The sequence below is a fragment of the Taudactylus pleione genome, unplaced genomic scaffold (assembly GCF_031769625.1).
Source record: "Taudactylus pleione unplaced genomic scaffold, aTauple2 ptg000370l, whole genome shotgun sequence".
Classification (NCBI taxonomy): Eukaryota; Metazoa; Chordata; class Amphibia; order Anura; family Myobatrachidae; genus Taudactylus; species Taudactylus pleione.
The window spans coordinates 4970001-4985023 of record NW_028284771.1 but is presented as its reverse complement, the minus strand read 5'-3'; the positions used below and the strand labels follow the sequence as shown (position 1 = coordinate 4985023).

Below are 15023 nucleotides of genomic sequence, written 5' to 3'. Positions count from 1 at the left end.
AGCCCACGGGTCAGCCTGGTTTTCGCCCGAGAGGGGTGCACACCTGACCAAAGTTCAGTTCTTAGCAGTATTCAATAAGTGTACTTCAGACCTGGGGTTGGATGACAAAAACTTTGCCTCTTACTGATTTCAGATTGGAGCAGCAACTACTGCTGGCACTTCGTAGTTGTCTATTAGTAATATCAAGGCACTGAGAAGGTGCAAAAGACATTAGACAGGACAGATGGGTACTCATGCTCATCACTATTTCAGGTGAGAAGGGATTTTCCTCTGTGCGGGGTTGTTTACTCGGGTTGCTACGAATTTACTAATCATTCCAATTTGATCTAATAGACTCAAGTTTTTCTTCACCCCCTCCATCGGTTCCAAACCTGATGTAGGCATTTTAATAGAGATTAGCTATGGAAGGCATGTATGGAGACATGTAGATCGCAGGCCACTCGTCTGTTTTCTCAGCTGCGATCTATGGGCCTGATTCAGTATGGATCGCTATTGCGATCACGGCTGCAAAATCGCATGCACTTTATCTGCAAAAATATGCTAATGTTTGTAACTGTTCAGCCAGCATAGAGACACCCACTACCGGTTTCTCACATCCGTAATACCCCTCAGTCCTGCGTATACATCGGTAACATCGATTAACATCGCACCCTCATACAGAATTACTGCAGCTCTTACCTATCTTAGAAATTGCAAGTCTTTTTGCACCCAGTGAGGACTCAAGCTGCTTATGCCGTTGCAGTGGCTAATTTATGCACGCTCAGGAAATGGCGTTCACATGGACAGGCACGCCTGCATTTCTCCTACCACTCCCCAGTCACCACCCCCAAACGCTGCTTTCCCATCACTCACACTATGATGGCTTTCTATCCTCGCGCACAATTGCAATGCTGACCTTTGCACGCACACTGCGGTGCATACAAATGCGCAGTACGCGCCACCATCGGCCGATCTGCGTATGCGGTTGCAATTGCGATTCATGCTAAAGCAGGCCCTGTGTTAGGGAGAAGGGTTTAGTTAGATGTAAGGATAGGCAGTTAAATAGGGTTCATTAGTAAGGATGGAGGGGAATGTTGTGGGCACAGTTAGCTGCAGAATTGGGTAAGGATGTAAAACAGTTTGGTTGCCCTAATATAGTGGTATTACACCTTGCTGGAAACAATCTAGGCAGAATGATTAATGCTATTAAAGCAAAATTTGACTGAGCTACATGCTTATTTGTCTGTCATACGACTGGTTTGGTTGGCTATTGTCCCAAGTAGGTACTGACAGGCTGGGTGTGGGCTAGCTATGCATGTAGCAAGTTAGAAGGTTAACCGAAGGGTAGGCAGAGTTATACATGGTCTAGGTAGCAAAATGGTAAGTCACTCTCGCTTGGATGCCAGGGTGGAGTCACTGTACGGGGCAGACAGTGTGCAACTGTGCAACAGGGTTATGGCATGGTTTGTGGATGATCTCCTAGCTTATGTCAGTGCAGAGTCTATTTGGTTGGTGGCAGGCTAGGTCCTGAAAGGGTCCTAGCATTGGTGGGAAAAATGCAATAGCAAAATAGAATACAATTAAGGCACAATGGTATATATGTGATAGGAGGATGAAATGTCCTCTGGGGACATGTAGGGATTGTGCACACTTACTGATTTTACCTGACTCAGTATAGGCAGCGGACACCTGCCTCGGTATAGGGAGAGGCTTGTAATGCCACAGCCCTCTTTGTTACTGATGAATCGTGAAGGTTTCTCCCAAGCTTATTGACCGGCGGCATACAGTACATCTTATTCGGGTGGTTGCCTGCCAAATGTAGGAGGAATTTCTGGCTTCATGACCCATGGATTGGAGGAATCTAATAATTGAGTTGTAGGTGGGCACAGCAGTGCCCACCATTACCTAGGTGGGTACAGTATTTCCTACCCCGACGATCAGATATAAATAGTATGTTTGCAATTGCTTTTTCTGGACCACCAATGTCATAGAAGTTATAAATAAAATTGGACCTTCTTCCCGCCAGCTATTGGGGGGGTCATGTTTTATTTTTTATGGTTAAGATGTCAATACTTGAAATGCAGTTATATAAGGGATTAGCAAATGATTTAGACACAAGGTTAACCATCATATTTAAGCAGCTTATTGGAATACTGTAGTATTTGGTAATACATTTTGGTAATTTACCTTCCCCCTTTAGTAGATGTGCTCAAGGTGCATTTCTCTGTTCTGTGTTCACCAGCATGTGAACTGAAAATTAGTGGTTTTCAAATTAGGGAGTTCAAAATCTTGGACAGACTAAAAATGCATTAAGGCTCTTCCAGTGTTCAGCTCTGCAACTGTCTAAGAATAGGCACTTTCCACAGCGTTCCAATGTAAGAAATAGACTGTTTTGTAATATGTCAGAAATGAATAACTCATTCATGACGTAAAGCAGGGGTTCCCAACCACGACGTAAAGCAGGGGTTCCCAACCACGGTCCTCAAGGCACACTAGCAGTCCAGGTTTTAAGGATAGCCATACTTGAGCACAGGTGTCTTAATTAGAACCTCAGTTATTTTAATTTCACCATCTGTGCTCAAGCATGGAGATCACTAAAATCCTTACTGTTAGTGTGCCTTGAGGACCGAGGTTTCGAAACACTGACGTAAAAGTTCTACTATGAAATATACAGTATATTGTGAAATGTTACCATTGTTCACGTCAAAATAATGCAGCAACTATTCCAAATTTATGGGGGGATGTATCCAGCTTTCTAAAGAGGACAGTTGGAGACGTTGTACATAAAGAAAGAAAGCTTTATATGCGGCCAGCGGCTGCAATTAACACTTCACTTTTCTTATTAGAGCGGTGTTTTGGGGTGGATTGGCTGGGCTAGTTTGGGGGTGTCCTGCGCTCTGGATTTGAGCCTTAGTATGTTAGGGACCTGCCCAACAAGAGGTTACCCGGATATGGTGGGCAGGACCATAAGCTTGGCCAAGATTATGCCAAAAACCTCTATTGTATTTACTGCAAAATGTATTTATTTATATATAATCAGTTAATTTGGAGTTGTGCACCTGTATTTTTTCTTTGTGTATATATCAATGGTCTCCACAGGTAGCACCTCCAATTATATATATATATATATATGTCCAGAATGTGCAGTCTGAGATCTATTTTCTTTGTAAACTAATTTGTGCATTGATTTGCACACCTGGGAAGCCTGAGCCACTTCCCACTCAGACTAGCACTTCTACTATATTGGTTACAGCATGGAGTCTGGCAATGTAATATGCACACCAGTCAGAGGCACAATATAGGTAAGTCCTGCTAATATTTAGACTGTGTAGTGCATCTTTGGTTCATTTTTGGGGTGTGGGTTCCCCTAGATTGCTTTGCTGATCTGCTTCAGGGCACTGCAGTATAACACATTTTCCTTTAACACATTTTAATACTTCACTGTCTGTTTCCTTTATATATATGTATTTCACTTTTTTATTTTTATGCTTTATATGCGGCCAGCGGCTGCTCTTAACACTTCACTTTTCTTATTAGAGCGGTGTTTTGGGGTGGATTGGCTGGGCTAGTTTGGGGGTGTCCCGCGCTCTGGATTTGAGCCTTAGTATGTTAGGGACCTGCCCGACAAGAGGTTACCCGGATATGGTGGGCAGGCCCATAAGCTTGGCCAAGATTATGCCAAAAACCTCTATTGTATTTACTGCAAAATGTATTTATTTATATATAATCAGTTAATTTGGAGTTGTGCATCTGTATTTTTTCTTTGTGTATATATCAATGGTCTCCACAGGTAGCACCTCCAATTATATATATATGTCCAGAATGTGCAGTCTGAGATCTCTTTTCTTTGTAGACGTTGTACATAGCAACCAATCAGCTTCTAGCTATCATTTTATAGGATTTCCGAGAAGCTGATTGGTTGCTATGGGCAACTTCTCCACTTGTCCTCTATTGAAAGGTTTGATACATCTCAACCATAATCTTGACTCTTACCTCCAACTTTTGCATTGTATGCAACGCCGACACCACATTTCTTATTGTTTGCGATCATTGCAACTTCTCCAGCACATCTTGTGCCATGTCTGTAATATTGACAAGAAATTAAATGCAGTCAATGACCTTAATAATACAGTAAAATAAAAGTTAATTACTTTTAGCCATTGCTACAGTGTAAATACTATTGTTGAGATAGCAATCTATTTGCATATTAAGTTTACATTTTATCATTGCACCTGATATCTTAGTGGTCAATTCAAGTAGACACCAGGGGGGGAAGTTGCCATTGTAATGGCGTGGAAACGTCACCAAATGGCACCGCAACTCGCCTCTCTTGTGGCCCAATCTTATGGATTTTCGGACGTTGCCTCATGGGGCTACGAACCAAAATCTGCGAATCCGTAGGTACCATAAGTGCGGCATATAATCACACTTACTCGAGGGTGCAAGTATTTTGTGGCTAATAAATCAACCCCTTAGTGTCACTGATACCAGTTACCCTCAGTTATGACAACATTTCCTAGAAAGTACTTGTGCTTTTTTAATTGAAAATACTGTTCCCAAAGAAGTATTATCTTACAAAAACTATTAATCCTCATATCTCTCACTTTGTAAGTAGAATATTTAATTCTTTTACACATTTCACACTTACAAAATACTTATGTCTGTGTTTATATTGAAATATATGTCAATCTGGCAAACTGACAAAGCGATGACCTGCTTGGCAAGTAACTACACTCATCAACATTGTATCGAACAGACAGTAGAGGAATGCTTTGGAAGTTCACTGAAATCATGAAGATACTATCAGTAGTAGATAATATGAATTGACTAGAGCAGCACACAACTTGCACTATAAGGGATAGAATGAAGCTGCTGCACATGCCCAGTCGCAGTAGCTTTTCCTACCAGGTCTGCTGCATGTGTGGATTGGAATTCTTAATCAGTTTGCCAGACAAGAGAGACTAGAGAGCAGCTGCCAGCAAGAAGAAACAGTTGTCTTATCAGTAAGTGGGTGAATGTGTGCTTAGAAAGCTCAGTTCTGTCTCCTACATGTTATAATACATATATATATATATATATATATATATATATATATTAAAGGATGTTTAACTGGCAACTTATATTGTTTATAAGAGATAAATATGATGTAGAAAGGCTTGTTTTTTAGATTCTCTCATACAGCCTATACTATAGACCATCTATTTTTGTTAATATTTTATAATTAGTTGCCCATTAATGTTGTTTTTATATACTTACTTGTTCTCATTTGTAAGGTCATATCGTGGGAAGGGGTCTTGGTCATTATTATTGAAGTCATAACTTGCTTCAGGATCCTGGAATACAAAGAATCAATCTAGAATCAAATATACAATAGCATAAGCAGTGAGCTGTATTGTTCAAACCATGGAATAATTACATTGGTTCACATTTACTACTTGATTAAGCATTTATTATTCTAAGCACCCTGGGGAAGAAATAACTATTTAACACAAAGTTTCTACTGTTTATTCTTCCCACATAAACCAGCCGAGGTACCTCTGGTAGTGTACACAGAAAAAAACGTATCATATTATACAGTACACATAAAATAAAATTTACACTCAGTTTTCATGGTGAAAATATTTACATTATCCTAAAACTGGTTATTCTGTCCCATGTCTCTCATCTATAGCAAAACATGAAGGATTATTGCTAATGTATTACCTACTTGCCCGTCACTTGGTTATTTTAACAATTTTGGCAAGAAATTCCAGAGAAAAAACAACACAAATATCACAGTTTGTTCCACGCAGGAAAAAAATAAAACCCATACACATTGGCACCTTCAGAAAAAAAATAAAACCCATGCATATTGGCCCCTATAGGAAACAAATAAAACCTACACACATTGGCCCCTACAAGAAAAAAATAAAACCCACATTCATGGCCCTCACAGGAAAAAAAACACATTCATTGCCCCCACTGTAACAAATATTATACATTGAAGACAAACTGTAAAGAACTTCAATAGAGAAACTTGGAAGTCTCAGTAAGTCACCTTACCAGTAACTGTAGTGCACTCTGCGGCAGCGTGACCTACGATGTCACACCACCGCGTCACCATTTAAAGGTCACAACCTGGGCTGCATCTGAGCTGCTCAGAAGATGAGCCCAGTGCTGCCCAGGCTAGAAGTTAGTTTATAGGGTATACAATCGGGAAGCCGGCTGCCTTAATACCGGCAGCTAGCTTCCCAACTGTCATATCCCGGCGAGGTATGAAATGCCGGGCGTCTAGATGCAGACACCCGGCATTTCCCCGACGCCGGGAGACCGGCGCCCGGCATCCCGATCGGAGGGTGCCGGACAGCCGCGGGGGAGGGGAAGGGTTAGGCTTAGGCCACCAGGGGGGGAGTTGGGGTTAGGCACCCCCCCGGGAGGGTTAGGGTTAGGCTAGGGCACACCCCCGGGGGACTTAGGTTTAGGCAGCGGGGAAGGGGGGGTTAGGGTTAGGCACTTAGAGGGGGGATTATGGTTAGGCACTTGGGGGAAGGTAAGGGTTAGGCACCCCTAAGGAGGGTTAGGGTTAGGGGGTTAGGTTAGAGAATACTTACCTATCCACGATCTGGATTTCCAGGCGCTGCAGGGAATCGCAAAGGGTATTTCATACCGATTCCGTTTATAGGCACCCTAGAGTATGGACGTGGTGCTGCTAGCGCATGGTGATTGCCGTCGATCATCGGTCACTGGGCCTCAGTGGCAACAGTACTGCTCCACCTATGGGATGGCACCCTCATGCAGCCACTCTGCTAGAATGGCCCTGGAGCTGGCCCTGTCCAAAAATTCCCATAACCAAAAATATATAAACATATAATGTAGAAGGCTATGGACAGAGGTTATTAGGCACAATTTGCCAATGGCAAGAAGGACTATATGCACATTTATGAGCCTATATAATTTGTGCAGAAGAAATGAGCCCTGTTCATGTGGCAGTAGGTTAATCACAGCAGGCCGCCAGAGCCTGAGTCTGCAGACAGGGTAAACATGACAGCGGAATTGGCTATTTGTCCTTGGCCAACAGTAGTTTTTATTGCTGTACTATAATTGTGCTTAAATAAGCCTTAAACATACATAATTTCCATAGATATCTGTATGGTTCCATTCCAGACCATCATCAAGTACAGTTACAACAACGCCTTTTCCGGTTATTCCCTTTCTCCATACTGGGATGACGTGAAGGTCCAACTTGGGTAAAGATGGGTTGGCTCTTGTGTCTTGCTGAGGATATAAAATAAAAAAATTAGCATGGAACATTTGGATCATGCACTTCTGCAATACAGTTAAATTAAGCAATATGTGCAAGCTGACATATTTATTTTTGTGCATCAAATTGCAGTTACAAATTATTATGTTTATATTTTATAAAAAAAATTTTATTGAAGCAATGAGTGTTACATAAGAATATCTTGCAAACAATATGCAGAATAACCATCAATGTATACATTACTGGAAGTTCAAAAACAGAACAAAGTATTGTTGTATACATCAAGTCAAGAGAATACATATATATTACAAAAAAGAAAAAAATTAAAATCACCTTGCTCGCCCCAAACCCTCCCTCCATGAAACAAAGCAATCACCCATGTCCGCAAAATAATGGACTTTTGTAATATAAAATTACACAGCAATAGGAGGGTCATTATCCACCATGCATAGCATATACCATGTGGTATTTGAAAAATAATTATGAATTTGGGATTTAACAGCTGCAGAAAACTTCACCATATAACTCTCCCATACTGCAAAAAATTGTTCCAAGTTATTATATTTATATAATTAATTACAATGAAATCAAAGTATTTTTCCATTTTAATCTATACAGTCAATGATGGCACTAATGCATTGTAGAGGGTTAAGTGACTGTACATACCAGAATAGAGGGGTACACAATAGCGCCCTTCACTTGCTGCCAAGCCCCCCAATCTACTAATAAGCATCAGCCACCACTACGATGGGACACAGTGATGAGGTGTGTATGCAGTGTAATGTTATTTTGATCCTAGGAAGATTATTCTATCTCAATTTACTTCTATCCCATAGCATTCCCAGATATAGGAAGACATTGTTTCCTTTAGAATGCTGACAGTCTTCTCTATCACTGTCCTGGCCAGAAATTCTCTACCTGACTTTTCAGTGGATTGCATATCCACAGCGTATGTAAGGAGATATTTATAAAAACCAATCCACACACACTTCAAAGGTGTTCTAAGCCCCCTAGAAGAATGTTTTCATTGTAAAGACATTGGTGTAGAGTTGTCAAGCAGTGAGTTGGTCAGATTGCATCTTTTTTGGCGGTTTTTAAACTGCCAGATTTATTAATGGTCAAACCACAGGGAAATTACAGCAAAAACACCTATTTAATAACTAATGTGGATTTTTAAAAATGTATTTAACTTTTAAGGTAGGCACACACTAGCGACAGGACCCGGCGGGGTACCACCATTGGCAAGTGCCTACACACTTGCCAATTTCGGGAGTGACTGTGCGACAGCGGGGGCCATGCTGCATTCGGCAGCATGGCCCCTGCCAGATGATATCGGCCATCGGATGTAACGGACCTAACGACGTGCGAGAGCTGGCATCGTCAGCAACATAGCCTGTACACACTGGCCGATGTGGACAATATGTCGTCCGATCCGCTGGATCGGACGGCATATTGTGTAGTGTGTACCTGGCATTTAGACTGTTAGCGCCAGCCTACTCATTTACCTAAAAATATAATTGGATAGCTTTCTTGAATTTATCAGCTACAAATGTGAGTCAAATAAATAAAAGTATACTTTTTATTTCACTTTCTCTTTTTTCTTATTTTAAACTGGGGGGAAACCCCGATTAGTTTGATGGGTCACCATATTAGCCATTGCTAAAGGGTTCAGTGCAAACTAAATTTAAAAGAGCTACTCCTAGTAGATGCAGTTTACAAGGACGACAGGAGAGACCTGATACCGGGGGCTAGATTTACTATTGCGCAGTTTGTCAAAGCCGACGATGATCAGCGGCATTGACCTATGGATTTAAAAACAGCAACAGCAATAAATGTTAAACCAGTCTGTTTTAGCAGCTTCTGTTGCCATTTGAAAACCATCGGTCAAAGCAACTGATCATTGGCGACTTTGATACACCGACATTTCGTTAATCTACCCCAGGTGATGTTGTTATGAATGTCTCTCATAATGTTTAATGACTCTGGGCACTTACCAAATACCACTGATGACTCCACATGGGATCATTGAATAGATTCTCTGTGTTTGGATTGAAGATGGAGCGCTTATTCCTCTCTTTAATGTACTGCTGTTCTGCCCATGACACCTAGGATTACACCGATACATCATGGGTTATTTGCAGTATTATACACAATTTAAAATCCCAGCTATTGAAAGCATATATTTTATTAATAGAATTTGATGCATAAGTGGTATAAGTGTAGGAACAGTGAACAATTGATGTATGCAACCAAACCCACCGCATAATTCCCCCAACAGTGCAGTTGGCACGAAATGTTTAAAATGCCCTCACAGAAAGTCTGTGGTGTTTACCTTTCCGTCCACTGTTCAAATGATTTTCTAGAGCAGGAGTATGCAATGTGTGGCACTTCAACTGCGGTGGAAGTTGACATCATATCATGCCCTGCCAGAGTTTTGCTGTTTGGGCATGCTGAAACTGTGACAAGGCATGCTGGGATGTGTAGCTCCACAGCAGCTGGAGTGCCACACATTGCCTACCCCTGTTCTAGAGAGATCAATGGTGAAAGATGAAGACTTGTTAGATGCACTCTAGAACAGAGGTTCCCAAACATGGTCCTCAAGGCTCACCAACAGTTCAGGTTTTAGAGATATCTATGGTTCAGTACAGGTGACTTCATTAGTACCTCAGTTCATTTGATTTAGCCACCTGTGCTCAACCATGGATATCTCTAAAACCTGCACTGCTGGGGAGCTGTGAGGACCGCGTATGGGAACCTCTGCTCTAACCTAATATTCAACGCAGGTAACAGGATGGAGGTACTAGCACAGCTGTGTCTGACAGCAGGAATATCTATGCTTCCACCTAACTCAGCATAGCCAGCCCGCAGTCGCTTTGACACCCCCCCACTACACATAATCTATATGAGAGACTACTGCTATTACCCAGTTACACCACCTCAGTTACAAGTGTAGATGCTACTAAAATATATACTGTACAACTATGCATCACCTGTAATTACGTACACTTGTTTCCAGAGCGTGCGCAGTACAAAAAATGCAAGATGCGCTCTGGGAACAAGCGTATGTTCAACTCTGCACTGGACCTTATGTCTATAATAGAGTATAAACCTCTCTTCTGTGTACATCCTTGTGTTTGTGTTGTTCTTATTGTCCAATAAGATTAAGAAATTTAAAAAAAAAGAGGGGGGGGGGGCATTTATATATATTTGAAACTATATTTTTATCACTCCAGTATGTCCTAGGGCACATACCCGCTCATCATCAGCTAGCCGCTTTGTAACGTGTGGGGCACTTCTCCGCATTCTCCTCGGATGTACTGGAAGTTCAAATAAATAGTGATTTTTAAGTGATCCAATCTGTAAGAAAAAAACACGATGCATGCCTAAATAAAATATATAATACTGATAAATAGTGTATACATACACAGGCACACAATACTAAATGAACACATAGAATTAGAAAGCCTATTATATTTAAATAATAGATAGCACAGAATAAAGCCTCTTAGAACTGATGGCTAGAAGTACACTGATTTCATGTAGGTAAGAAAACTATAAAAAAGCTTGAAAAAAGTCCATGCCAGGAGCGAAACATGTTGGTAGGGTTATCTATCCAGCTCCTGCTACATCTGCTTAATACTTTTCACCCACCGCTACCATCGGTTTAATATTCTACCAAGCACCAGTGTGAACATCAGCATCCTGAGACCATTCATGTGTGGGGATGCTTCTCAGCCAAGGAAGTGGTCTCACTCACAATTTTGCCTAAGAACACAGCCATGAATAAAGAATGGTACCAAAACATCCTCCAAGAGCATCTTCTCCCAACCATCCAAGAACAGTTTGGTGATGAACAATGCCTTTTCCAGCATGATTGAGCACCTTGCCATAAGGCTAAAGTGATAACTAAGTGGCTTGGGGAACAAAACATTGATATTTTGGGTCCATGGTCAGGAAACACCCCAGACCTTAATCCCATTGAGAACTTGTGGCCAAAGAGGCGGGTGGACAAACAAAAACCCACAAATTTTGACAAACTCCAAACATTGATTAGGCAAGAATGGGCAGCCATCAGTCATTTTGTGGCCCAGAATTTGATTGACAGCATCCCAGGGCGAATTGCAGAGGTCTTGAAAAAGAAGGGTCAATACTGCACATATTGACTCTTTGCATTTAAATGTAACACCCTCTAAGGGATGGTATTTGTAAATACACCCCTCTCAGTGTTAGAGCTTGCTTCCTGTTGTAGATATTACATGCCTGAGACCCTGGGATCAGTTTTCAGGTAAAGGAGGGGCTGGAGAGATAGACACGCATGGGTGGGAAGACTGGGTGTGTAGCTGGCAGAGCAGAGGGAGGAGGGGGAGAGAACAAAGGGGGTTGAGAAGAATTTGGGAGAGGGCAGACATCTTTGGGAAGCTTCAGAGCTGGAAGCAGAAATGTAGCCCTCGTGCTCCCCTGGCAGGGGGAGATTGGCGGGGCCGTGGTGACTGCCACGATGCCCATCTAACGCCAAAGGAGAAATAGGTCTGGAGTGAGACCACTGAGATAAAGTCTGTGAGAGACCACAGAGAAAGAGCTGGAAGGTTGCAGTGTGAGCCGCTCAGTGAAGTGTTCAGCACCCATGAGAGGGGTAAGAGACGCAAGTATATGTGGTGAAGAGATGGGGAAGAGGAATTTCCCAGGAGCTTTTACGGTTAAGGTACCAGAGGAGTCCCTTATGCATAAAAGCCCCCCAGCAGCCATTAAAGGGGGGGTCACTGTGGTAGCAGTGTGGCTATAGGAGCCATTCCTGTAGGATAGGGATGGACGGCAGCTGAGAGTCTGATAGCTGCAATAGAAAAGTCTGTATATTGCTGTCCCATGTGATAGAGAAGGGGAGCAGAGAGAGGCAGACTGTGTATGAGACACTCTGTATATTGTCTTAGAAGAGACAAAGGAGAGGCAGAGTGCAAAAGAAGTTATGTGAGATGTGTGTGAAGCTGTGGAACTACAGGCACCAGCCAGCATAGGGCCAGGTGGACCTGCATGTATGAAGTGGAGAACTACAGGCACCAGCCAGCAAAGGGCTAGGTGGACCTGCACGTATGAAGTGGAGAACTACAGGCACCAGCCAGCAAAGGGCTAGGTGGACCTGCACGTATGAAGTGGAGAACTACAGGCACCAGCCAACAAAGGGCTAGGTGGACCTGCACGTATGAAGTGGAGAACTACAGGCACCAGCCAGCAAAGGGCTAGGTGGACCTGCACGTATGAAGTGGAGAACTACAGGCACCAGCCAGCGAAGGGCTAGGTGGACCTGCACATATGAAGTGGAGAACTACAGGCACCAGCCAGCAAAGGGCCAGGTGGACCTGTGTGTGTAAAATGCAAAGCATTCATTGTGACTGTGCTTAAAGACTGTGCTGGTGAAGAAGAGTGTGATGTAATGTAACCATATCCATAAGATTGTCATATACCATCTGACATGCCAAATATATGAGCTGGAGGGAGAGGAGAAGCTGCTGTAACCATATTCTTGTCCTGTAAAGTCATGTGCAGGAGGAAAGAAATAAATTGGTTTATTTTTATAAGAGAAGGTCTGGCGCCCAAGTTATTCAATAGAACTGTTGCTGCATGTGTCTATCTATACCTGTATCTATATGTGTGACTGTTATAAAGCCTGCATGGTCAGGGACCCCCTTCTCAGGTATTGCCCACACCCTGGAGAGCTAGCCTGAGGCAATAGGAGGTGTATCACTCCAAATGCACCTATGTACCACACCGCACACTGAAGGGGGGTTACATAAACTTAATGTAATTGTCAATAAAAGCCTTTGACACATATGAAATGTTTGTAATTACTTCAGTATACCATAGTAACATCTGACAAAAAGGTCTAAAAACACTGAAGCAGCAAACTTTGTGAAAACCAATACTTGTGTCATTCTCAAAACTTTTGGCCATGGCTGTAAAACAAGCAGCGGCAGGATATTAACAACTGGGGCAACACAAGCCAGGAGGCAACAGCTGACTGCGGTCTCCACATCAGGCAGTGAGCCGGCCCTCGTTGCTGCCGCACCTACTTCACAGGGTGAACTGGCCTCTGATATTGCCACATCATCGTTAATAATTCAGAGGCTTTACTATAACCACGGATACACAGAGGTCCCTCTAGGAGAGTGGTGAACCGGCGCTCTACAGGTACCATCCTGCCATTGGTGTAACAAAGACTGGTTGTAGTGCTGTACAGATCATGGTTAGCTCCCCTATATAGGTGGCTATCAAGCTGGGAAGATTTACTTCATACTTTTAACAGTTGGGATAGCAGTGAACACTAAGCATACTATCTAAATGACATTAATTATATATTAAGCAGAGACACTTTATACTCATTGCACACTTGATGAGCACTGATTGATTTTTGGTGCTTACTATTATCACAGGGTTTATGGGGATGCAGTCAGGAAGCCGACGGTCGAAATCCCGACTGCCGGCTTCCCAACTGTCTAATCCCGACAGGAGACTAATGATAGGCGTTGAAATACCAACGCCTATCATTATCCCTACGCCGGGAGCCTGACGCCCAGCATGCCGAACGAAGGTAAGCCAGGCGCGGACAGCCGTGGGGGGGGGTTAGGTTTCAGGGCTCCTGGGGGGACTTAGGGTTAGGCACCCCCCTCGGGAGAGTTAGGGTTAGGCTAGGGGAAGGGGGGGTTAGGGTTAGGCACACCAGGGGGGAGGATGGGGTTAGGCTGCGGGGAAGGGGGGGTTAGGTTTAGGCACTTACAGGGGGGATCATGGTTAGGCACTAGGGGGGGAAGGTTAGGGTTAGGCAACCCTAAGGGAGGGTTAGGGGAGGGATTGGGTTAGGTGTAGTTACTATACTTACAAATCGGGATTTTCAGTCCTGCCGGTCTTCTGGTGTCGGGATTTGAACCGCCGGGCATAGGTCCGGCGGTCATTCATACCAATCCCGGCACATGTGAGAGATTTTTTATAGGTAGTAGTCAGTAGGATATATTGTTACTGATTATATTTGATACATTTTATCTATGTTTATATGTTACAAGTTGTGTTTGTGTAACAATTGTGTTAAAAGATGAGAAGCATACTTATTGGGATCGTTCAAGCTGTCTATTAGCATTAGCACGGTCTATATCTCCAATTGAAGAAAACTTAAAGCTACTTAAAATAATGTATGTACGTGTGCAACTCTTACCAATGTTAAGTCTAATTGAAACTGAAATGTTGACCTCTATATATCCTGTTTGATTAATAAATGAATATTTATTGGTAAGGATTCCAAGTCTGGTGAGTGCCATATTTGTATCTGTTTTTAATTATATTTTATTGTGTTTGTTTTTAGTTTCTAAGGAGCATTGACGACAATATTCTCTCTTGCGGAACAGGGGTATAATAACAAACACTTATTACACCTGCTGTACATCTGGTGCAAATGTTACTGTCTTTCAGCTGGATGCATCTTGGGATGTGACCGACACATTATGCATATAAAGGTGCTTTGTGTAAAAGCATCTTTTTCCCTACGCACTGTGAGGTTCTGGTTTTGTTGTGGACCCGGGGTGGTGACAGGAGCAGCCACAGAAGCAGATTTAAATGAAAATGTGGAACTTTTAATGAGTGGTTTAGTAGACATATATATGGCAAAAAAAATAGTCCAGGTATAGCACTGAAGTGCACTTGAGAACTGTTGTGAAGCAAATGGGAGAATGTCCAGATAGTGACAGGCAGGAAACAGTCCAGTATGCAGGTGTGGTGAGGCTGAAATAATTGCAGGATGAAGTAAGTCCTGCAGAGTGGT

The 15023-nt window shown here is 42.6% G+C and overlaps 1 protein-coding gene across 1 annotated transcript in view; it reads right to left on the bottom strand.

Moving 5' to 3' along the window:
* The window catches only part of PCSK1 (proprotein convertase subtilisin/kexin type 1), an 81430-nt gene that overhangs the window by 35636 nt on the left and 30771 nt on the right, over positions 1 to 15023 (bottom strand). Inside the window, exons 2-6 of the mRNA XM_088444671.1 lie at positions 10472 to 10576; positions 9214 to 9324; positions 7087 to 7233; positions 5236 to 5312; positions 3973 to 4061 (exon numbers count right to left, since the gene is read on the bottom strand). Of these exons, the coding sequence (XP_088300797.1) occupies positions 3973 to 4061; positions 5236 to 5312; positions 7087 to 7233; positions 9214 to 9324; positions 10472 to 10576 (529 nt within the window). The remainder of the gene's footprint in view (positions 1 to 3972; positions 4062 to 5235; positions 5313 to 7086; positions 7234 to 9213; positions 9325 to 10471; positions 10577 to 15023) is intronic.